General features: G+C 50.2%; 1 protein-coding gene across 2 annotated transcripts; it reads right to left on the minus strand.

The window, feature by feature from the left end:
- Nucleotides 1-1485: 1485 nt before the first annotated feature.
- Nucleotides 1486-6997, minus strand: nptx1l (neuronal pentraxin 1 like). Of its 2 annotated transcripts, none has more exons than XM_088926631.1 (5): nucleotides 6199-6997; nucleotides 5422-5629; nucleotides 3752-3996; nucleotides 3097-3276; nucleotides 1486-2694 (listed from the first exon to the last, which is right to left on the minus strand). In XM_088926631.1, exons 1-5 carry the CDS (start codon nucleotides 6634-6636, stop codon nucleotides 2473-2475), a joined length of 1293 nt encoding a protein of 430 aa, XP_088782757.1. In that variant the 5' UTR covers nucleotides 6637-6997; the 3' UTR covers nucleotides 1486-2472. The 2 variants fall into 2 exon arrangements, with proteins under 2 accessions (XP_088782757.1, XP_088782758.1); XM_088926632.1 differs by having other exon boundaries at nucleotides 5422-5626; nucleotides 6199-6989.
- Nucleotides 6998-23789: the final 16792 nt, after the last annotated feature.

Consider the following 23789-nt stretch of genomic DNA (forward strand, 5'->3'; position numbering starts at 1 on the left):
CCTTTGAGTTACATAAGGACAGGTGAGGACTGTGGAGGTCAGATGCATCAACGTGTTTCCCATTTGTCCAGTTTGAGCTGGAGAGGGAGAATTAGTAGATCATCCCAACAGTATTAACATAGGAATGCAACCTTAGTGGAAAAAGGTTTCTATTATGGATGGAATGTGTTCTAGGAACCTACTAACCACAGATTTTTTAAAAGCCTTTGAGAAAATTGTGAATAAGTCCCATCCAGGATCAGTGAAGAGGAGGCTGGCCTCTTGCTAACGAGGCGATTGAGGCGTGCAGCCTGCAGGAGGCTCATGGCTGAACGAGGTTCATGATCGAGCAGCTTTGCACCAACAGTGGAAGAGGTGCAGCATTTTCACCCTGAATGACCAACACTGATATCCAAAACCTCCATGTCCCACTGAAAAGATCACTGCGTTTAACGAGTAGGAACGTGGTTTAGCACCACTGTGAAGCATCCTTTACAATTACATTTACAGAGCCAGAATCGAGCAGAGTGAGCTCTTCTGCAGGAAACAGTCCTTTCTAAGAGGACAGTGTCCTCACATCTATGGCATCGTAATGACTGTATGGGACTTACCTCCTGTGTTTTCAGAGCTTCAAAAGCTTCTTTCTCAGTTCAGGACCAGATGCACATAGTGAACCCAGACACACCTGATCTTCCAGAGCACGGACAAACACCTCAGACATACAACAATAACACAGGGGCACAGTGGTGAGTGTTAAGAACTGTACTCTTGAGTAGGACACTTCACCCAAGTGACTCCAGTCAAATACCCAGCTGGACGAGGGGCTCCACATGTAAGTTGCTTTGGATAGATGCAAATCAAATTAATTAATAACTAATTAATTTCAACCCATGTTTTTGACAGCACTTTTACCACCTGGGTATAAAGCTCCCAAACTACGAAAAACGCACAATTACCACTTCTGCAAAAGTGCAAAGTCACACATCTGGAATCCATGACTTCTGACGCTGCAGAACAGCAGAATAGAACTCAACTGAAACTCGACTGGCCAGGAGATACGTCAGCATCTCTCTTTGCTGTCGCAGCACTTACAAGCCCTCGGGCTAGTTTGTATTGATCCAGGTACAGTGGGTCCCAGCTTGGACTGGAGGTGATTGTCGTGGTTTAATCCAAACCTGAGATACTGTACCCCTGGAGGGGCCACACTTCGGCACTGCAGACACCTGGCGGTTTGGTCCTGAACACTACTAGAAATAGAAATGCGATAGTCCTTTCTGAAACGATGGGGGGGCAAGTGCCTGCAAAGTGCTGTGGATTAAAACCGGGAATCTAACGGTGGCAGTTATCGCGACTCAGTACTCACAGTGAAGAGGGGAGGAATGTGGAAATGTTGCGGCTCATCTCCTGGTATTTCTAAGCGTGAACCATTTTTCTCCATCTCTCTCACCCGCCCGCTCACCCTCTCTCTCCCTACACCTCCCCGGACACCAGGAATTAATCCGTATGTTATGTATCACAATTTTATTACAAAAATTAAATGTTTTATAATCTCTCAGTGTTGCCATGCTTTTAGCATATAACAATACAGTAAAAAAACCCAACCCGAGAGGACAGGAAAGCGATTTTCGTCGATACTGCTGCAGCACTGCGTCGTTCATGCTGTTACTGTACAGATAACATTCCCAATACAGAGTACAAACACCTGCCGAAACACGTCATGGCCTTTAACAAATTGCTTTTGAATACATTTATTAGAAGAAGAGGAAATTTCTTCTTTAAAAAAAAAAGGAAATAACAACGAACGTTTGCAAATCAGAACGGATGTGCTGAATTTCTGCAACCAGCCCAAGGCACCCAGGCTCGTAACTTAGTTGGCAATTAAAAACATCTTTTTTTTTTTTTACACATAAACATTTAAAGCAAACGATAAGAATATAGAGAAGTAAGGAGAGTTGAAAGGAGGTCTGTCCTTGGTTTTGTCCTTTAAACCTGTCCTCATGTGGGTCCCTTGTCATTCACAGTGCACGCTCCCAGTAGGGGGGAGGGGTTTTCCCAGGCGGAGTGTTTTTCCAGCGGAGCGGCTGCTTAGAGTGTCCCTCGTGTGGGAGCAGCCCTGCTGGCTGGGCGTGTGTGGGCGCCGGCCCGTGGCGGGCGCGCTCTGCCACAGCTGCCTCTCCACGAGCAGTACGGAGGACCGTGCAGGTCAGAGTCTGGCGGAGCGCCTCCTGCTGGAGCTCCGCGCAAAACAAAACGAGACCAGTGACAGCGAGGAGGAGGAGGAGAAGAAGAAGAAGAAGAAGAAGAAGAAGTTCTATACTCTTTCGGCATCTGTGCTTTCTTAATTCTCGATTTTTTTGTTGTTGTTGTTTTTTTTTTAAAAGGACTGTAAAAAAAGAACGAAGACTCAAAGGACAGAAGCTTGGAGACACATGTCTGTGCTTGGCCGTTTTTGTTCTAGTTGTCAGTCGGTTGGTTCCGCGCTTTATGCAGCTCTCAGTTGATCTGGCGACAGGGCTCGAATGTCCACTTCGAGGCGCCCCCGTAGAGGTCAATGCTGCTCTCCGACCAGGAGAAAACGTTGCCCACCTGGGCCCTACTGCTGCAGGTGGCCAGATTGTAGATCTCCCCGGCCGACAGCTTCCTGTCCCAGATGTTGAAATTCGCCAGCTCGCCGACGAAGGCTTGGGTGGCATCAAAGCCTCCTCCCAGCGTGTCCTAGAGGAGAGGAGGAAATACACTTGTAACGCACTGCGGGTCCACTGCTCCACCTCCCTGGCACATTTGATCGGCTAATTTACGGCACCTTTTCATTAGACCCGCCGGCTGCAGGAAGACGTAAAACCCCGTCCTTTCATTTCGCCATCAGGAGGATAATAGTTTGTTGGTGCGTGGCCCCGGTATGCAGCAGGATCTTTCGGAAGCTATAAATGGGATTTAGAGCCCTCTCATCAGCCTGGCCCATTAAAGAGAGGACAGCGTGAAGGGGCTTCTTCCACTGCTGGGGCGTCCCTCCGAGAGGGCGCCGCGCCACTGGGGGCCCACGGGGGGCACCGCAGCTGCAGCTTCATTAACGGGACAAAGGGCATTACCCCCCCAATCAGAAGAGGTGTGGCTTACCTGCTCCTGCCCCAGGACCAGGACTCCTTGGGGCTTGATGGGGTGATAGGGGGCCAAGTTCTCGCCGTTGCCCCGTAACACTCCGTCCTGGAAAGCCTCCCAGACGCCGTCGCGAGTGGTCCAGGTGACGCAGATGTGGTGCCACTTCCCATCGTTGATGACGAAGGGCAGCTTTGCCACCTGGGGGGGGGGAAGGAGAGGTCCTTCAGGACTCCAGACACCTCCAAACACACCAGCCTCCCGACCCAGCCCTGCGCCAGTGCCACCCGCCCCTGCTCCACCGCTCCGGGCCCTTCTAGGGGGTGCACTTCAGAAGGCGATTATGCAGTCGTTTGGCCAGAGCCAGAAAAAAGAAGTAATTTATTTGGAGTTGAGCACAATGAACCTGAGCTCTGTGCTGTAAATCTGCGAGGCGATTAAAACGCTGCTCGCGTTTCTCAAACTTTAGACATTTTCCAGTCAGAGCCTCGGTTGGGGGTTGCTGCCACTGTGAATGTAATCATTTTTGGTGCTGGGCTGGCGAGGGAAATCGGCCGCTACTCCTCTCGCCTTCGGGGTTGAGACGCGGCCCCCCCCAGGAGGGGAGAGGCGCAGGCTCTCCCAGAAGAGCCTCGCTCCAGTCCCCGCCCACCCTCCCCCTCCCGGCTGCGCTCACCTTGTCGTTGATGAGGATCTCCATGGGGTTGTTGCCCCACTCGATCAGCACCAGCTCGTTGGACTGCCCCGACACCGCGTAGGAGAAGGGCGTCCCCACTCCCGGGGACGCGCTGGACTTGATCCACATGCACACGGCGAAGGCGTACATCTCGGGCAGGCTCTTCTTCACCTTGGCGTACATGTAGTTCGTCCGCAGGGGGAAGGTGAGCTGGAACTTATCCAGGGGTCTGTTGTCTTTCTGACCTGCCGCAAAGGAAAGAGCCGAGTGGCGTTTTAGTGCATTGACAACCGAGAACAGGAGGCACTTCTTGACGCAAAGGGTGGCGGGGGTGGGGAACAAGCTGCCCAGCCACGTTGTTGAAGTTGATGTCTGGGCTCCTAGCAAGAAATGGCTGGATGAGAACCTCAGATCAGTTAACTCATCACTGCCGAACCCCCTGGATGGGCCCAACTTCCTCTGTTGTTACAGTGAGGGTAACATTTTCCAGCAGTAAAAGACGTTGCGTTTAATTTCTAGATCACAGGGCCTAACTGCAGCGCTCATTTGTGGTCTTGTGGGTGCGCGTTTCTGTTTCTGCGAGTCCCACGACTTCCGGGAGCGCCGACGGCACGTTTCTCTGCCGGACGCCGGAGAGCAGTCCCAGAAACGCACCGCGCCCGACGAGGTGGGACAAAAACGGCCGAAGGACCGCTCTATCCCTCGGGAACAGAACCCGAAAACGACCGCTGGGCTGTTCTAGAGCACTCTGGTACATTTCTGTGGACATCTTCACGCTGACCTCTCAGGATTACAGGCGGCTTTTCTGCCCGGGTAATTAAAACTCCTGCTTGCGGCGGGTAGCCCTCGAGTTATATAACAGACAACCGAGTAGCGATTCGCGGGGCTCCACGTTTCCTGCGGCACGATAGGAGTCACATGGGTGAACCCGGGGGAATAGCGCTCTCCGCACCTCCCCTCCTCCTCCTCCCCCCCAGTTCCCCTTCACTCTCCTCCACCTCTTCGCTCTCTTTCTGACGGGTTTCCCCCCTCCTCCTCCTCCGCGACTGTGCGACTGAAAGCGCTTCGCTTTACAGGGCGGAGTGGTGGGGTGGGGGGAACAACTGCTCTAGGTCACCCAGAAATCCCGCGGCCCCAGCGGAGCAGTTTGGACGGCCGCCTGTCTTGGCCGGAGCCTTCGGCAGATCACACGCAGCGCGGCGCGCTGTCAGCGGCCGGCCGGGAGGCAGGCGGAGCCCGGGGGGCGTCGCTCTGCAGCGGCCCTGCTCAAGTTTGTGCGCGGCGCAGTGCAGCGCAGCGACCGAGCGAGCGAGCGAACGAGCGGGCGATTTGGGCTCGGGTGGGATCGACGCAGCGACGTTTCCGCAACGACAGAGCGCAGTTTCGTTGCTTTAAAAAAAACAAAAACGAAAAAGGCTTGCGGGAAGAATGTGAGACGGTTGTACATGTGTGGCGAAAGGCAAAAGGGAAAAAAAACAGGGAGCACGGTATCCCCTCCCCCCCAAAAATAAAAGAAATGGGGATTCATTTCTCTTCTCCGGCCTTACACACATTAGTCTCAAATGATCTAGAATTAGACTGTGCATAACGTTGTAAGCGCAGGTCAATGGACGGGTCTATCCTATTCTTTGTTGTTGCGTTTTGTGTTTGTTTGTTTTGCGGCGACTCACCCTTCTCCAAGTCGCTGATCCTGTGGTGCAGGGAGGTGAGCGTGGACTCCACTTTGCCCCGCTGCTCCGTCTCGTTCTTCAGCGCCGGCTTGACCTCCTCCAGGCTGTTCACCCGCGACAGGACCTGCTTCTCCAGGTCGTCGATCTTGGTCTGCAGGAGGTCCTTCAGGCTGCTCGCCTGCGCCGAGTTGTTATTCCTGCTGAACTGCTGCGGGAGACGGGAAACGAGAGAGGGGTCGGCTCGAGTTACAGGGGTCTCGGTGACAAACGGGGGCGCAAGGGCTTCTCTCCGGACACGGAGCGCAGCGTGTGAGGCTGAGAGCAGCTGAGCCCGCTCGCAGCTTCTCGCCTCAGCGAGCCTCTGAGTGCGTCCCGTCCCCCCCCCCCCCCCCCGGCCACACAGGTGGCTCTGCTGCAGCTGCGGTGAGATCACAGCGCGGCGGCGGTCCAGCCTTCTCCGCGAAAGAAGGTGGCATCGAGTACCAAAAAGTCGATGAATGTAAAAAAATAAAATAAAAGTAAAAATAATAATAATAATAATAAACCCTTCCAATTAAAAACTTAGTTTTGGGAAAAACCTCTAAATACGGTGTAGGTGTGGGCACCATCTACTTGAAGTCTGAGAAAGAATAAAGTTGGGTCTTTCGTGGGGTTTGTTTTACAGCCGGACGCAAAATAAAACAAGATAAAGCCTCGTTTTTGGGGTGATACGAAAAACAACAATAAAAAGAGATCTCTCCCGGCGTTCTTCGCGCAGTGTTTCAGGCACATACATACCTCGAGGTTTTCCAGCCTCTGTTTCAGCGATTGTAAAGTTTGTCCTAGTTGGCTGAGCGTGTCCGCGGGACCCCTCGATACATCCCCCATCGTGTTTTTAGAAGAGCCCGCGTCCTTCCTCCTGGAGCCCGGCTTGGAGTCCCCGGGCTCGGCCATGCCTTCACAGCGGGTCAGCTTAGACGTCAGCTCTTTGATCGTCTCCTTCTGGTTCATGATCGTCTCCTTCTGCTGGAGCACGGTTTCTCTCAGCTGTAGCACCGTGGTCTTCAGGTCCTCCGCCGGCCCGCTGTTCTGCATCGTTGCGGCGCACAGGTCCATATCCTTGGGCACGGACGTGCAAATGAACTGGGTCTGCCCGAAGTCTTGACTCGACCCTCCCAGGAGCAAGCCGGAGAGCAGAAAAAGTTTCCACGGGATCCCCTCCACGGCGACTCGCATGGCTGGTTCTGTGCGTGAGGTTGTGGTGAAGTTCAGGGAGGAGAGTCGCTGCGGAGCTGCTGCGGGGGGGGAGAGATCAGCACCTCGGAGCTGTCCACTGAGTTATGAGCTGCTCTGTGTGCCCGCCTGCTTTATATAGAGCCCGGCAGTGCAGAGCAGCTTCTCCGCATCACAGTGGGGAGGAAACTCAGGGTAACAGCCTTATCGCCGCCTCCCTTCCTGTTAAGGTGGACAGAATGTGATGTGCTGGCTCCGCAGCTGCTGAACTGGCGTCCTTTTGACTTTCGGCGGCCTGCGCAACACGTATCGTTGAATAAGTTCTTGCCTCGGACCGCCTTTTCGTTCTCGGGGCGAGAGCAATGCGTTCTGACGTCTTCGGGTCGCAGTACACCTCACCTTGAAGCTGTGACGACATGCTTTGGCTGCACTTAAAATGGCTCCTGTCCGCAACTCTGCTGGGCTTGCGAATCTGTGCCAGTAGCAAGTGACCGAATCCGAATAACCTCTGCCTGTGATTAGAAGTGGAATTTAAAGAGGACCATGTGCATTTTTATACCAGTGGAATGTATAGTGCTAGGGGTCTTATTTAAATGATCGTATTCTAACTTTTCTCTGTAGAAACGCGTTAACCCCTTCTATAATAATGATATTTAGGCTGGTTAAACTCCAGCTCAACGTGTAGACCAACCACTGCGGTGTGGGGAGCTTGAGATACTGCGTTTCGGACGTCCGTGTTTGCAACTCGATTTCTCTAAACAATGTTTTGGTTCTGTCGTTTTGTTGTGCGGAGGGAGAACCGTGCGGGGATTCGTGAGGAAGGTGAACTCGTCACGTCTACAGGGGGAGCACATCAGAAAACAGAAAACAGATCACATCAGAAAAGAAAAGGCGACAGATAATCGTTTGAAAATAGGTCGTGGGCATACAAATATGAACGAGGCGATTCTTCAGAGAACAGCAGATGAAGTCAGGCCTTGTTTTTTGTTTTGTTGACTTCTCAGCGAGGAGAATGTCAGAGAATGTCAAGTCCTGCTCATCCGTACAAATACAGAACGGTCGCCTGTCTGCAGCTGACTCTGAACACTGGACGGTTTGCAAAAGAGAGAACCATCTAGCCCGTGTGGAAATAAGCCCTTGATCGGTCCAGGGGTCCCCCCCCCCCCCCCCCCCCGCCCTTGAAAGAAAGCAGGGTCAGGGTACCGGCCTCATCAGCAGCGCTGGGTAGTTTGTTCCACACCCCCACAACCCTTTTGGTAGAGGTGACTGTCAGGTTATAATGTAGCTCCCGGAATCGCTGCCCATGGCTTAACCAAGCAAGCCCCAGCAGCTTCTCAGCGATTTTGAACTTGGCTGAAGACTTCAAAGCGAATCGGTTTTCTCCCGGTCCACCTTAAACCACGACCCCTCCCCGCCCCCCCCCGCCTGAGGCGAGCGGGTGTCCCGGGAGCGCGCCGGGCCCTCACGCTGCCTGCCTCGCGCTGCCCCGCCGCTCTCGATCACAGTTTTCACAGTTTCACTTTTCTCGCCTGTCTAAAGCAGAGCGGTTGTCTTCTTGTTTTTGGCCTGTGCAGTGCAACACACCACATTCTGCACCGTATGTGCTTTGCATCCCTTAGTATTCTAATATCGTAACGTATTCCACCCCGTTGAAGGTGCTTTGTGGACCTCACCCGGCTTCTCCGGTCAGGTAATAATGGTGATGACGAGCAAACAAGGCCGAGACAAGCCGAGCACGTTTTTACCGAGTGGACCGGTGGAAGAGACCTTATCTGGGGAGGGACAGTTTGTAAAAGGCATGCATTCCGGCGCGGTGTCTCTGGTCGGCAAATTCGGGCGGTTTCTAGAGCAGCGCTGTGGGTTGCCGTGAGGAGGAGGAGGAGGAGGATGATGGTGATGATGATTTCTTTTTTTTTAAAAAAAAAAAACCCCAACGACTTTGCCTTGATCGATTCTGCGATCAATGTGAAAAAAGCAGAGAGCGAGCCCCCCCGAGCTCAGCTCACGTGCTCGCGGCGGACTCGCGGCAGCGCCAGCGCCAGCGCGCGCGGAGATTCTGACACCTCCGCGCGGATGGTTGATGTGCCGCGATTTCGGCGGAACAGCCCGAGGGAGCGAGCTGTGCCCCCGGCGAGGAGGAAATCTGCCATACATATTTATAAGAGAGAAAGGCGTACGTTGTTTTAATGTTAGCCTCGTGCGGGGCAAAGGTTATTGATTGGAAGTGGCACAGCACTGCATTCCGTAAAAAAAAACCAACAACATAAAAGCATTTACATTCTAATACATTTCAAAGAAGGTGTCGTGAGGAGGAGAAGCAATCTGTTTTTTGTTTCCCCAAAACAGAAAAAAAATACTTTCCCCACACTTTTTTTTTATTACTCGTATATATATATATTTTTTTTTTTAATAAGCTGTGCTCCAGTCACGGGAAAGCGCTGCGAGTTTTAAGAACCGCTTTCTTGTGTGCTTCCTCAGGCTCGGGACGAGCCGGGTTTCTCCTGTGGAGCGATTCATCTCGGATCCAGGACGAGTCTATTTCCGCTGCACCGTGAGAGCCGGGGCGCACGTCGGCAGAGCGTGTGTTCGCCGAATACCGCAGAAACACACACACACACACAAACCCCATAAGTTTGGAATCTAACGGGTTTTTTTTTTTTTCCACAAGTGACATTTAGCGAGACCTGCAACTGGAATTCCAATAAAGGACAGGTGGAGGGGGTGAGTGGGTGGGGGGATCATTTATTTAACTTCTCTGCTGCGGGGCGCTAAAGGGATGTGGAAGCCGTTCATTCACGATAATTAATTTAACGGGGGGGGGGGGGGGGGTTGCATAACCGCGGCTCCCGCGGCTGTAATATTAATATTTATGAAGCCGAGAGAGAAGAGGAGCGCAAAAGGGGTCTGTCGTGCGGACGGTAGCGGAAATGCGGCATCCCTTGTAACGGCTTGTAACCTGCAGCCGGGGAGCCTGCGGCTCGCTAAAAGTTCTGCGGGGCTGTGCGGGGCGTCAGAATTTCTCAGCAGCCTTTTGATGTCGAGCTCCGAGCCGCTCTTTGATGACAGCAGGCGTGCCGGGGCCGCTCCGCGTCGGTGCAGAAGCCGGCGGGACGCCCAGCCTGCTGGAGACGAGCCCGTGTAGCCAGTTCCAGTCCCCCGCCGGTGCGATCGCGGGGTTCCGCAGCCCTTTTCTGGGACCGAGCGGCTAGCTCAGCCCAAAACTGCGCAGTTGCAGAACACGAGCTTTCTCGGGCTCCGTGAAGACTCGCTCTCTCCTCCTCGTCCAGCGCCGTGTGCTCAGACACGAGCTGCGCCTTGTTCCCCTGTGAGAAGACTGTTGCAAAAAAAAAAAGGCGGACAGCTCTTCTTATACTTCGAAAGCGGGTAACACGTTTTCAGTTGCTGCAAGCTCTTTAACGGGATCCATACTGTACGTTATTTTACGATCCGACACTATTTTCTTTGATCGATCTAAAGACGTCTTCGTCTTTTTAGTCGTCGCGGTGTAGCAGTGATTACAATGATCGACAGCCCACACGTATAAATATATATATATATCTCGCTGCAGAGACACAGTATGTGATTTTTGTTACGTGGAGGGCGATAACTGTACTGTTTGGATTCCCGAGACAAGATCTTGACGTTAAATAAGAGAAAACCTAACGTATGTGCTTTCCTTAAGCGTAATCCTCTGAGCCCTGTGGCCTTATAAACCTCACTCCCCCCCATAACAAACACTCCGCTGGTGGGGGTCCACCTGCGGAGGGCGCCTCTGAGTGACCTCTGAGGGGATGCACTACGACAGGTCCCCGTCGTTTTACTTATGTATCTCACACGACCGCAGCAACCTGATCTCACAGGGCAGAGCGATAAAAGTCACGTTTGAAATCCCACCCGTAACCCTGGGCTCTCTAAGACAAGCGTGGGTTAATTGTCAGCACTTGCTGTAATGTCACCATATTTATTGGACTCATTTAGCTCTCACATATAGCACACCTGTTTGTGTTTCCCCCTTTATTATCATACCCCAGTGATTGCATTGTGTCCTACAGTCTGCATGATGTAACTTGCTTAATGTACATATGATTGAGAATGTAGAAGTTACATTCTCATTCCAGCCCTTGTAAACTGTTGCAGATAACTTAATAGTTAGCCAAATAGTAAGACTGCAAAGAATGAGCACAACTGAATGTGAAGCTCAAGTAGTAACACAGATATTTTCAAGTCATTGCACCTGGAAAAGGTCTCCGTTGCATAGGACCAATACGATCATTCGCTAAACATCAAGGATCTTTCGTCCTGTATGTTTCGGAACAAATATTTATTAAGGCCTTTTTCCTCTGCAGAGCAGGTGGTGTTGGGAGCCTTTAGAATCTGCAGCAAGGCCTGACTTGCATCTTAGCTGTAGCACAAGGATTTAGAGAGAAGTAGCGTAGTGGATCAATGGTTACAGAAAAAGGCAAAAGCTGGAGTGTAACAAATGTGGTCTAATCTGTAATATTCAGTCCCATTGCGTCTCCTGAATAATGCATTCCCTGATAATAGAACACGCTACCTAATTACGAAGATCGATAACTATAATTTTACATGCTGGCACAGAGCTGCTGCTGTATCCTGCTCTCTCAGGGCGTGCAAGGCTGGCTGACGTTCATGCCCTGGCCCTGGAACCGGATCCAAACTGGACACAGCGGCATCATCCTAAGGATGCGCCGCGTTCGCTTTCCTTGAAGGGCAGGAAATTAATACAGAGGCCTTCTCAGGCTTTTTCTCCACCTCTGCAATATTGGCCTGGAGCTCAAAGTGCATTTTTCTCCTCTGTGAAATTAGTTCTGTCGCTTTTCCTGTGCAGCCCCCATCTCAGTGAAAGTCCACAATGTGTGAGGAGCGGAGTGCCCTCTGATCCCGCCCTCTTGCCCTGGGCTAACTTAACAGCAGCTAATGGTCCCCTTCCCCACTCTGGGGAGTGCTCAGAGGAACAGGGAGGGCTACCGTTATATTGCCAGATTATTTACCTTTCATCTTCCTTTGGACTGGAGTGCATCTGTAAGGGCCGGGCTCCGCGGTCTGTCTCGGGTGTGAAGTTAGAGCCTGTGCAAAGCGGTAAGAGCTGGAGGAAAACAGGGGAGGGAGTTCGGCGAAAACACACACAGAGGTTTGATAGTGCACCAAAATAACAGTGACAGGGCGTGAACAGGCGAACAGGGGAACAGAGAGAGGCCTCCCAGTCCGAATGGGTCCAAAGGAGGGTCAGGGCACAGTCCTCGAGTCCGATAGCGTGAGATCCATCCTGAGACAATACAAGGGTAAAATCCCCAGGAAGGGCAAACAGGACCACAGGCAGTCCTGGGATCACGGGGCGAGGTCCTCCAGGCCCCGGGCTCGGGTCAGGCGATGTCGGGGAGGAGGCTGTGCCCTCAGGCGTCCAGCAGCCTGGTGAAAGGCGGGGCTCGTGACATCCGGACACTAACGCTGAGCCCTGGGCACCGGAGGCGCTGGGATTAATCAGAGGGAGACGAAAGTAGGCACACCTGGAGAACATTGCAGAACTAATATCACGCAGAACTCATGGCGGGAGTAGTGCGGCGCCCTCTCGGGGAGGGATGTCGACCGCGACAGCATCCTCTGTCCTGCGTGGTGTCTCAGTCTTGTCCCTGTACAGTGAAGAGAAGTCAGTTAACGGGCTACAGTTAAAGTGTGATTTATGTCTGTATTAATAACTCCGCTGATAATCTTCTCCGGCTTTGCTCACTTCATTAAAATCCTCACAATGGGCCCGTCCCTTCCTCCTGCAATCACACTGTCCTCCTCCCTGCTTCATTCCACTTCGATTGCGGCAGTAGAAACTCCCAATCTTAGGACTGAAGCCTTACTTCCTGACAACCTAAAGGATAAATAATGTCTTTTCAGCCACAGCAGGGTCCCCTGTGGTGGGACCCTCCCGCCTGACGAACCCCTCAGTGCAGTTCCCATTCTGAGTGTTGCTGGAGATCCCCTCTCTGCGCATTGTTGAGAAGAGCCCCCATTGCTTCCCTGCAGTGTTCTTAGACAGAGAGACGCCTTAGACTGCACACAAGGAGTAGAGCTCGAGCTGCACTTGTCATCTCAATGAAAACATCAATCTGTCACCGGTTTTTAAAAATATTTTGGGTACAGCTGCGGGGATTGCGAATGGAGGAAGAGGGTTTGGGTTCTTAGGTACAGCTGAACATGCTTGTTGGTAACTAACTGGCTCTTGACAGTAAAGCACATGAAGGAAGAGTAGTCTGATTGTTTCAATGTGATTCCTCTTCTGGGAGGACGTATAGAGTACTGTTTAATAAGTATATCAAATACGATTAAGCAGTATTGCAGCAGTTAATACATACAGTATTTTATTGTACTTTTATTATGGCTGGGCATCCAACCATGACAGATGGAGCTTACACATGGTGCTTAAGTGTGTTATATTGTACACTGCAGCTTGTGAATAATGCTTGTGTGTATCTGTATATAGTACATCTTCATGGTTTTTTGTTGCTCTGTGTAGAAAACTGCAGATGCAAGTCACAGAAAGCGGAAGGAAATTGCCTGGGTTTTCTAGCGCCTTCGTAATAAATTAGTTTTCTGTTGTTCAGATCAAAGGCTTTTGAGTTGGATTATGATCCCCAGAGGGTTGCATCTGAGAAAAAAAAAGAGCGAGGGCATCCCTCTAAATTCGCCTGATGTGAGATTCAGACTCAACCTGTAAAAGGAAAAGAAGCTGGAGGGACTCTTCTCCGTAATGATGCTCACTGCTGCTTGTATACATCGGGCACACCTACTGTACAGCATTGCCTTTGAATTCACTGGAGGCATTCCTGCCACAGACAGGCTCCTCACTGAAGGTATTAGTGATGCGCGGGCTGACTCACACCCGCGGGTCCGGCGGGCTCGGGTTAAAAAAAAGATTTTAGACTGGGTTGGGCGGGTGTGGGTTTGATTCTCAGAACCGCGGGTTGGAGCGGGTCAAAACAACAAGGTATTGTCGCTTGTGATTGACTGGTGATCCCACTGTTTTAAAGCTTGCCACCTCTTTCTCAAATGCTTTTTTGGAGGCCTGGAATGCTGGGATTGGAACTTTCAGGTTCCAATCTACGGAAAGATCTGCTTTAGGGAGTGAGAAGACCTGCTTCAGGCAGCCGATAGCCGAAGTCTTTCGGGTTCACTGGGGCCGGAGGACCACAATTCCAGGAAGGCAGCAGGGATATCATCCTGCGGTTGGGCCTGCCTTCATCCAAGCTTTGCCCCACAACGGGAGCGCAGGGGCTGAAGGGGAATAATTCCATTCCACCAGGAGACCGCTGGTGAAATAGAATTGTTGTGGAATTATGTGCCTCCTTAGCCCTACGTTCCTGTTCACCCTCTGTGACTCTGTGAGGTGTCTGCCTAAAACTGAGGACGTACAGCACATGGCATCTTGGATGCAGAAATGAAGACTCTTTTCCCGTAAGAAAATCCAATGGTAATTGACAAGATATAATGTGGAATAAACAAGACGGCGAAGGCGGAAAAAAGACCATCCCTAAATTTTCCACCGCTAGTAGCTCTGGCAGATGAAACCCGGGGTTTTTGGAGAAGGAGCGTGGCTCTGATCTGACGCTGGTGTTTCGAATTCAGTAGTAATTCGAATGCTGTCTTTTCTTACAGACAAAGCCCAATTAGAGGAGCTCGAGCTGTTTCTGAACAAGCCTCCCTCCACTGCAAATTGGAAAGCGCCGTTCTGAAAGCACAGGTGCAAGGGCGTGACCTCCTAGGGCTGCTGATGTCGAGGCATCAAGGTGTTCCAGCACGGGCCTTCAGCGAGGGCTGATCAAACACCAGCATGTATTTATAATGAGACATGAGAAATAGGTGGCATGAAGTTAATTAAACAGATCCTTCGAAGTCATAACTCAAGTTCTCTTTTTTCTTTTTCTCTTCATTCACAGATGAATAAGTTATACATCCTTTGCCCATGTTTTATTAAAGGGTGTAATTTTCTCATGTAGGAGTCAACCTAAATTAATATAATACATCATTCTTCCATTCCACACTTTTTTAGTGATGAGTTTCAGAGAAGAAATAAAAAAAGAGTTGGACACGTGTTATTTAACTATAACTTGCTGGTGGAAGACCAGTGTAGTTGAAGAATCTGTTGTCCAGACTTTTAAATAATTGAAGAAAGGTTTGCATAATATCCCACTACACAATAATTTTGAATAGTATTGTGCAACATCCATGAATATAAGAAACACTTAAAGGGAAAAATATTGAAACATTTAACTTATGACACAGGGCATTACAGAAGCAGCCAACAGGATAAAGGCAGGATCCCTGGGCAATAGAATTTCAATTCATATTCTGAACTGAAAGTCTTGAAAATCTTCTAGAATGTGAATGACATCTGCTTGACCTCAATGATCGCCGAATAAAGCTGAAAATGGAGGGACCAGGGCCGTTGCAGAGCTCTGATTTCTTTCAGTACAACAGTAATGAGCCACAAGTGAATGTAACAACATGGGATACTTCAGGATAACAAGCCCTGCTGTGCTCTGTTTGCCCTGATGGGACACTACGCCCAGCTGTGATCAGCACATGATGGGACAGTATGCCCCTGAAGGGCACTACGCTCCTGATGGAACAGTACGCCCTGGATGGGACACTATGCCCTGTCACCCTCAGCCTGCCCTAATGGGACACCACGGCCCTGTCATGCCCAGTACACCTAGAGGGCGCTCTACTTCTCTCCTGTTCCCAGTTCCCTGTGATTATTCATGTCTTTCTGGTATGTCATGTTGTGTAGCCTATTTACTTCCTGCTTCTGCCCTGCTCCTTGCTCAGCATTGAGGTTCGGATGTCCTGAAACCCGCCTAGCACCAGGTCGCCCCACGTCTGCTACCTGAGGGCATAGGTTTCTATATGGCATTCCCTGAACAGCTGAGCCCGGGCTAACCCCCTTCTCGCCGCTACGCATAGGGTCTTTCACGCTCTCCTGCCATTCCAGGGTTCGTCCCTTCCGACATTCGTGACAGGCCCTGATGGGACACTATGCCCTGTCACCCTCAGCCTGCCCGAATGGGCCACTATGCCCCTGATGGGACACTATGCTGTGCCCAGCCCCCCATGGTACACTACATCCTGCTGGGCTCAGCACCACCCTGATGGGACAATACGTCTCTTATGGGACAGTACGCCCTGCTGCGCTCAGTCTGCCCTGGAATAGGTGAGCACACCCTGCATTACTGTCAGAACTGCATATACACAACAGAAGCAACAATAAATATATATACAGTATAGGGCGCTGCTACAGATTTCTTCTGATATTTCTTCGAATTTAAAATTCTTTTTTTCCCCCATTGTTTTTCTGGTTGTTCATTGCAGAACCTGTTTTTTTTTTTACTCTACAAAATCCCTTTGCAACAAGATGAAATTTTAATCCTCCCTATATAACGTGAGTTTCCTCCCAGTACATTTCCTTCAGCCCCTGCGTTCTTACATGTTGTTCCTGTTTCACGATGGAAATTGAAAGGAGAATGCAATGATTTAACAAAATAGGTTCTGATTCCCCTAAGACCACCCCCCCCCTTCTGCAATCAAGTAGATTAATCCTTTCTCCATGCATGTGTGTACAGCTGTGTTGTGAGTGTATTTATTAAAGCCATTCATTAAAGACGAGTGTGTATTTCACCGCCCTGGCATGCGGCTTGAATATCAAAAGAAATCTTTTGTATCTGTTTGGATTCCTTCTTGCATTTCAAACAAAATCTTCAAATGCGTTTGATGTTAGAGCACTGAGCGGTTTCTCCGTTTGTCTTTATGGGTAAAGGCTGGGTCAAGGAATCTGCCTGGAGACCTTCGGGCTTGTATGAGCACACTGTCGGGCTTCTGGAAGCCTGTGAGTGCAGAGCCGCGGTCGGGGTTCTGGGCTTGTAACTAGAAGGATGTGGGCTCAAATGCCAGGTGGCCTGTTGCTGTTGTACCCCTGAGTATGGTCACGTGCCCTGTTTGGTTATTTTAACAGGTACAAATGTACAGTAGGTGGTTATGGCTGAAAACATTAACTCAATGAGGTAATAAAGCAGCTGGGCAGGGCTGCTGAGCTATCCTCCCCTTTATTATTTAATTGTTTTAAATTTGTGGTGAGGAAACGATCAGTCTTTGTCATCTGTGTGTTTGTTCGCACTCAGTCCCAAAACCACAGCATGTCGCCGCAGATAGAGGCGCCACTGAAAAGGCGTTGGACACAGACCCCTGCTCAAACCGCCTGAGCGACCTTGCCCTCCAACACGGTCCGTCCACACCTCTGTAAATCTACATCGGTGGAAATAAACTGGGCAACTTTGGCCTAGCTATCAACTGCTCTTCCGTGCCAGTTAAAAACATCGCTCTTCTTTCTGACATAACTCTGTCCTCTGAGGTCCACGTTCAAAAGGGTGCAAAGGTGTCTTTTTTCCATCTGCAAAACAGGACTTGCTTAAGACCATCCTTGTTCGCACTTTTATTGAATGGCGCACCGATTACCGTAAGCCGCTGCCCTCTGCTCATCCGGCTCGTCTGGACTGCAGCACATGAAGAGCAAAGAGGATGTTATCAAGGTTCTGCAACACCCATTGTGGCTTCTTCACACTGGCTGCCAGGCAAATATAAACTCTGAGTACGAGAGTTTACTGCGACTATAAAAGGCTCTGAATGGGATAACTCCTAACTATTTCAGCAACTAGATTTGAGGTCCATAGATGTAATGCTTTTGTTTAATCCATCGCCCAGGGAGTAAATGAAATCAAAGCTCAGCCGCACCTTCAGCGTCCTGTCTCCACTGCTGTGGATCTCCAGACAGCAGCAGACTCCCAGACTCCATCTCATCAGACGAGCTTCAGCCTAAAACTTTTTTTAATCTTGTTTTTTTTTTACATTTTTTAATTTGTACATTTCTTCAGTACAAGTGTTTTATCTGCCTGTGTGACTTTTATCTTCCTTATATTTCCTGCGCAGCTCCCTCACACTTTAAAAAAATACACTGTACTGTATATCCACGACTGCATATATAGTGGTTCAGGGGGGGAGCTGCGTCAGCGTGTGTCCCTGCAAGGGAACAAATAAAGGTTTATTCCAGGCAGAGAAAGAGCAGAGAGAAAACACAGCGTTTTGGCTGTGGAGCCTTCTTCAGGTGTGAGCCTCCATACATGTCTTTAGAACCTCATGGAGGCCAGAGAGCACAGCCAGCTGGCTGCATCACAGTGCTCACCGGGTCCTCGATCAGAGCACCGTCAGTGAGCAGGCAGCAGGTATCCATGCGAGGTTATTGTGTGGCTCACATCCATCTGAGCACGTGGCCGCCTCCGAGGGCAAGTGTAACCTGACTACAGCCCAGTGCCTGCTCCCGCGGGGGCACAGGGACAGAAATAGCCTGTTACCTTTTTTTTCCGGTCTAAAAGATTATGGATTACGTTAAAGACAGAGCCACTGAAACACCCCCCCCCCCCCCACCTCTTGGGAGTTCATTTGAATTAGAAAGCCATTTAATGTAAGGCAGGAAACAAGAGGGAGAGGGAGCGGTCAGAGCTCCTTGACCTCTGCGGAATCAAAGCCGGCTCAGTTCCTGGCCCCTCCTTGGCCGCTGCCCTGGGCTCTGTGACGCCTGCAGCTGACCGCTCCAAAGCTGGCTTCATTGATCGCCCTTTTTAAATACCTGTGCTGTCTTTCAGATGTGGGGATACCAATAGAATTGTATTAAATTAGCGGGGAGAGATCACTAATTGAAGGACTGCGTATTAGAGGTACTTTAAGTCATTATCTATTGGTTTAATTAGCAGGCTGGGCTTTCGGCCTAGGGAGTTGCTGTTCATTTTTGGAAGGGGGGTGTCAGTGTCTTCTACACCACCTGCTTGTGCGGCTCTGTGCTCATTGATCATATAGTGCAGCGGCAGATGAGAGGATGCGAACGCTGTTCTTAAACAAGGCACTTTGCTCAATTATGTAGAACTATAGTTTTCTGGCAGTGGCAGCTCTTTTAGGGTAACAGAAGACGGTTACGAGCGCAGCTGGCCTAATTAACTCCCATTACCCAATGACCACACCACACCCCTTCCCTCACTGCTTAACCCCTCTGCTCACCCTGTTCACTGCTCGCTATCAGGAATCTTTCCACCTCCTGAGCTCTCGTTACTGACAACCTTCGCCATCTTGTGCTCTTGGACCTTGCCTCTTGGCCCTCTTTCCAGCTTGTACCTTTCGACCATTCTTTGGTCTGGCCCTGCCCAGCTCTCCTCTCTGGACTCGGCCACGCCAGGACCGATAGACCACTCTCCTGCCTCGCCCTTCTCGGACCTCGTGCACCCCGGACTCCATCAGAGACCTGCACAGGGTTCGTAATACTCGCCGTAACAAAGACTCACTGGGTCTCCAAGATGATCTAGGGAATTTGTTTAAGAAACGGCATCGGTGCTGATGTCTGCAGTGCTACCTGTAGCATCTGCAAGACAGATGCTCGGCAGGAGACAGGACTTCAGCTCTGCCTGGATTGGACCCGCAGAAACCTCAGAGGAAGATCGAGCTGTGGCATAGATGGCCAGTGGAGGAAAAGGCGGACAGACTCAGAGCTCCCTGTTTGTGAAACTGAAAAACACTCACCATCTCTGTAATTGGCACTGCTGGGAGAGCGGCTCAGCGAGGAGAAGGAGGCTTCCTTCCTGCGCCGCCAACACAGACACCCACCGCGCATCTGCTCCCGCGCGGCGCACACGCCCACTCCCCTCCGCGGCCCGGCCTGTCCCCGCCTGGCCGGCCGGAGCACGGCACGCCGCCGGGGCTCGCCCAGGAAGAGCAGCAGAAGGGTAAAACCTGCAACTCCCCCGCCAGCGTCCCGGCCGCAGCCGGGGAGCTGGGTGATGCACGGCGGAGTCGGGCAGGTGGGCTGCGAGGCTGTGGGCGGGAGGGGAGGGGGGGTCGCTGCTTCGTCCAACCTCCCCTGCTCTTCCTGCGTGGCCCAGCCGGAACTCGCTGCCCGGGTGGGCAGAGAGACCGGGCCTGGCGGGCTGTCAGCCCGCCCCACCCCGCGCAGCGGCATGAATAATAGAACTGAAGCTCTCCCAGCGCTAAAAATAGATGTTCTTTTTTTGTTGAATATTTTATTCCCTCTTCTGCCTCCTCTGTTAATGCTTACGGAAGGCAAGGCAAAGGAGGAGGCAGCAGTGTCTTCAGAAACTGACCGTTTCGCGGCTGGTTCACTTCCACCCCTCTGCCCACCTTCTGGCCGGAGACAGAGACAGAGGGGTGTCCAGCTGATGGCTGGCCTGCATTGTTGTGTTTTTTGTCAGACTTAAATTTCAAAAGGTCACTTGTTTTATTTCCTGTAGCTCCTCTCCAACCCCAGGTTGTGGATCAGGGGCGCTCGATCAACCTGGAGCACCTCTGTGGCGTGTAAACTTGGACGGGGGGTAGCGGGAGTGTTTGCATGTCCTCTGATTTGCTAAGTACTCTGCCGTTATCATGGATAAAAACAGTAGTCTTACAATTAGTCAGTGGACAAGGAAAACAGGGCAGCACTTAAAAGCCCAGGGCACACTCCCCCTGCAGCAGTTACTGACTGGGTGACTGATGCATCTCTCACCAGTTACACCACAAGGCCATAGGTCAGGGATGTGCTTCACCTTGTACAGTTACTTTGCAATCAGCTACTGATTAAGGCCTGAACTCAACCAGGTAATTTGTCTCTGTATCCAAATGCTTACCTCAATTAATCAATTAATCATTAAGAGTGGAATGAAAACCAGGGAACTCTGTGGACCTTGGGTAATGCACTTGCTAACTAACATGCTCCTTGTTAAACCACACGTGAACTCGGGGCTGACTAAGGTTGCCCTGACTGGCCCAGACACATCAAAACCCCACTGGGGCTCAGTCAGTGCACCTGAGCCACAGCTCGGACTGCAGCTGTTGATGTCTGAACTCCAGCTCCATCTGTGCTCTGAATTAATGCCTTCACTGTTTGAGCTATGTTGGGCTCACAGTTTTCCATTGCCCCACTTCAGACTGAAAATAAGAATGGTTTTAGCCAAATCCAGAACAAATAAATTCTTATCTGGTGGATCTGTGATAGATCCAGTAATTTATAGACTAGCCCTTGTGATTTTTAATTGTGCATTGCCTTACAGAACGTGGCATGCTAAAATCTCAGTGGGAGACTGAGGTTAAAATGTGTTGATGCTATAATTTTCACATCCCCCAAAACAATAAAAGCTGTTCCTCTTCAGTTAAAAAGATAAAATTCATTGTTACGGAGGATTTTATTCCATACATGTTTTGTTAATCTGGCAAAGCTGACCCAAAAACCGTGGAAACACTGATTAATTAAAATTTACTCTGATCAATGCTGACAAATTGTTTTCACACAAAATAAGAAGATCATTATTAATGTGATTGCTCCTGCTTTTCATTTCTTAGAATAATGATATGTAAGCATTGGATTGTTCTTCAGCGTTCAACAGTAATATGAAAATATTAACTGGCATAAAGTCAATGTTTTTGATTTATTAACAAGATTAAAAAATAATGATGTGCTTTACAAAGATGAAAAGAAGAAAAAGATAAAACTGGAAAAAAGAAAGATTAAAGAAATAAAGTGTTTTAACACATATTAAACTGATTTACAAATATGAAAATATTAAAATGATTAATCATGAATGTGATGGGAGAATTCATGCAGGAACTGTGTTAAAGGCCACTAATCAAAGTACAATCATGCACTGGACAATTCGATTTTTTTTCTCTTTCTGTGCCATCTGGCATGGTATACGAAGTAGGCTGTATTGTAAAAACACCTCTTGCAGGAAATGGGCTTGTCTTAAGCTGAACACAGGTTTGCACAAAGAATTTTGACTGATGAGGAGTTTCTTCTGAAGTGACAACTGATCCGATCTGTCCCTCTAATTTCCATGTCAGCCCTGACCTGTGTTGTCAATTGGTGGCACCGATGTTTCGGAGATGTTCAGGTCTCTCCAAGCAAACAGGAGTGATCTCCAAAGCTCAGCAAGACACACCTGGTTTTGAAAAGGCTGTGGCTGATGCAGTGCAATGGACGGTTGTCTGTGAAGTCAGTTTATATGAAAGTTCTTATAGGTTTCCGTTGACGTTTGTTTTGACACTGGTCAAACAGCATTGTTTTCTGCCTCACCATCCCTCTGTTTGCTTGGTTGCACTCTTGTGCTGTGATGTCTCTCGGAATGATGTGATGTCACTCTCGGAATGATGTCATGTCACTCTCAGAATGATGTCATGTCACTCTCAGAATGATGTCGGTGCCCTTGCCTGCATTCTAAACTGCCTTGAGCACAGTTTACTTGCAGTAAACTCTCATATCCTGTGTGATGTGTGATACCCTTCTAGGCCTGTTGCTGGGAATCAATCAGCACAGTATGCTTTTTTAAGTTGAAGTTTTTAACTTTTCTTCCTTTGTGTTTTAATTTTCCCACTGGAGCCCAGATCTCTACCCCCACCGCCCCCATTCCCTCGTCTGTTGACTTTGCTGACTTGCTAGTCCTGTGTCAATCAGGCTCTGAGGAGACGCGGGCTCCCCACTAATAGTTTTCATCTGCGGCCCGGTGCATAGCTGGAGCAGCAGCCAGATTGTTCCCACTCATTCAGACACTCTGAGCTGGAACAATTAGCCCCAGCCCAGGGCCCGAGTCCTCGTCAGGGCTCTGAGATTGCGTTGAGCTTGTTGCCTGTAGAGACTTAAGGGGGACGGCCAGAGTCTGGTTGTACGGTGAATGTGATCCATTTCTTTATTTTTTCGCTTGTCTTGTGTTCTTAGTGTCTCTTTCACACTTCGCACCCCTGCTGGCTGAGTTTTGTCTTTGTTAGACTCGACTAGCAGTTTGGGCTGTGGGCACTTAGCTGGAAGGCTGTGGGCTTGTGTCCGCGCCATGGGTACTGTGGTTGTACCCTTGAGCTTTGCCGTGACTGCAGCTGTCAGCCTAGCCATTGACTAGCATCCCATCGAGGGAGGCACCACTTCTGTCAGTCCACTTAACGCTGCACACACTGGCTTCAGCTCCAGTCTGATGAGCTGATGCAGGAACATGATGTCTCTCCTCAAAAGATGTGTTGCAGGCCATTTAGTGAAATGTGAGTACTTGTTTGCCATTTAGAAGAAGGCTTCCTCCAAAAGCTCGTGAATGTGTTGTATAAGCTCAAGAAGGACACCCCATTTTAGGCTTGTTGCTTTCACTTTTTTCAGTCTTGATGTTTTTGCTGACACAAACCTTGATGCAGCCTCCTGTGCTCGCTGTTGCCAAACACACGTTTCGTGAAGTAAAAGCAGAGCAAATTGTTTTAAAAGCTCAGGGAAATTATTATAAAAGCTTATTGGGAGAAAAGGAAAAGCTTGATGAGCACACTGTGGAACAACAGGAGAGCAGGGAAAGGAGAGGACATTACTGCAGTGACACTTTTGGAAAACTACAGACCCCCTAAACAGGTTCGCTGCCGGCGGCACTCGTCAGGATTACAGGGGTCTCTGGAAGGAGACCCTGCTCTGCTCACAGCGCGGCTCACGCAGGCGTCTGTGCAGCTGCGCGTGGTGCTCCAGCTGCCGGTCGGGAGGAGAGATGGTCCACAGCGCGCAGGGGCCGAGGGAATGCTCCTTCTCTCTCGCTGTCCCCTGCTGCTCGAGCTCACCTGGCATGCGGAAGGGCTGAAAACCGGGAGTGGCGGAGAGGCAGGGGTGCAGGTCAGAGGCGCTGGAGGCCTGCGGTCCCCCTCGCCTCCGCTCCCTTGACTTCCTTCCTTATCTCCAGCACATTGAATGGCCACTGACGTCTGGTCCCATTACTAAAAGCCATGCAACTTCCCGAATCCCCTTCATCCGAGTGGAAGAAGATTGAGTGGCTTTTTCTCATCCAACTGTCAATATTTGCTCATGCTTGGTGCTTCTGTTGCCCTTTTGGCTTTTCCCAGTGTTTTCCTACAGTAAACAGCAGCCCACCCGCCCTCCTGCTCCTGTTAATGGACGTACAACATCTGTCAGCATTCCTGAGGTGGATGGTCCTCACTGTCAGGGTATGGCTTTTTTTCACCATGGTTTCCCTTGTGAGCAATTATTGTTGGAGACAACAGTAAAAAGAATGGTATGATTATGGTAAACCCATTGGACTACAGCA

The sequence above is a fragment of the Atractosteus spatula genome, chromosome 11 (assembly GCF_055471065.1).
Source record: "Atractosteus spatula isolate fAtrSpa1 chromosome 11, fAtrSpa1.hap1, whole genome shotgun sequence".
In the NCBI taxonomy this organism is placed as follows: Eukaryota; Metazoa; Chordata; class Actinopteri; order Semionotiformes; family Lepisosteidae; genus Atractosteus; species Atractosteus spatula.

What these genes read in the sequence shown, in the direction of transcription:
- nptx1l (XM_088926631.1), bottom strand. Translation starts at nt 6,636, where the DNA reads ATGCGAGTCGCCGTGGAGGGGATCCCGTGGAAACTTTTTCTGCTCTCC. An exon ending in AGAGGCTGGAAAACCTCGAG is followed by an intron (nt 5,630 to 6,198) that starts GTATGTATGTGC and finishes CGTCTCCCGCAG; the next exon opens with CAGTTCAGCAGGAATAACAA. An exon ending in AGATCCTCATCAACGACAAG is followed by an intron (nt 3,277 to 3,751) that starts GTGAGCGCAGCC and finishes CCCCCCCCCCAG; the next exon opens with GTGGCAAAGCTGCCCTTCGT.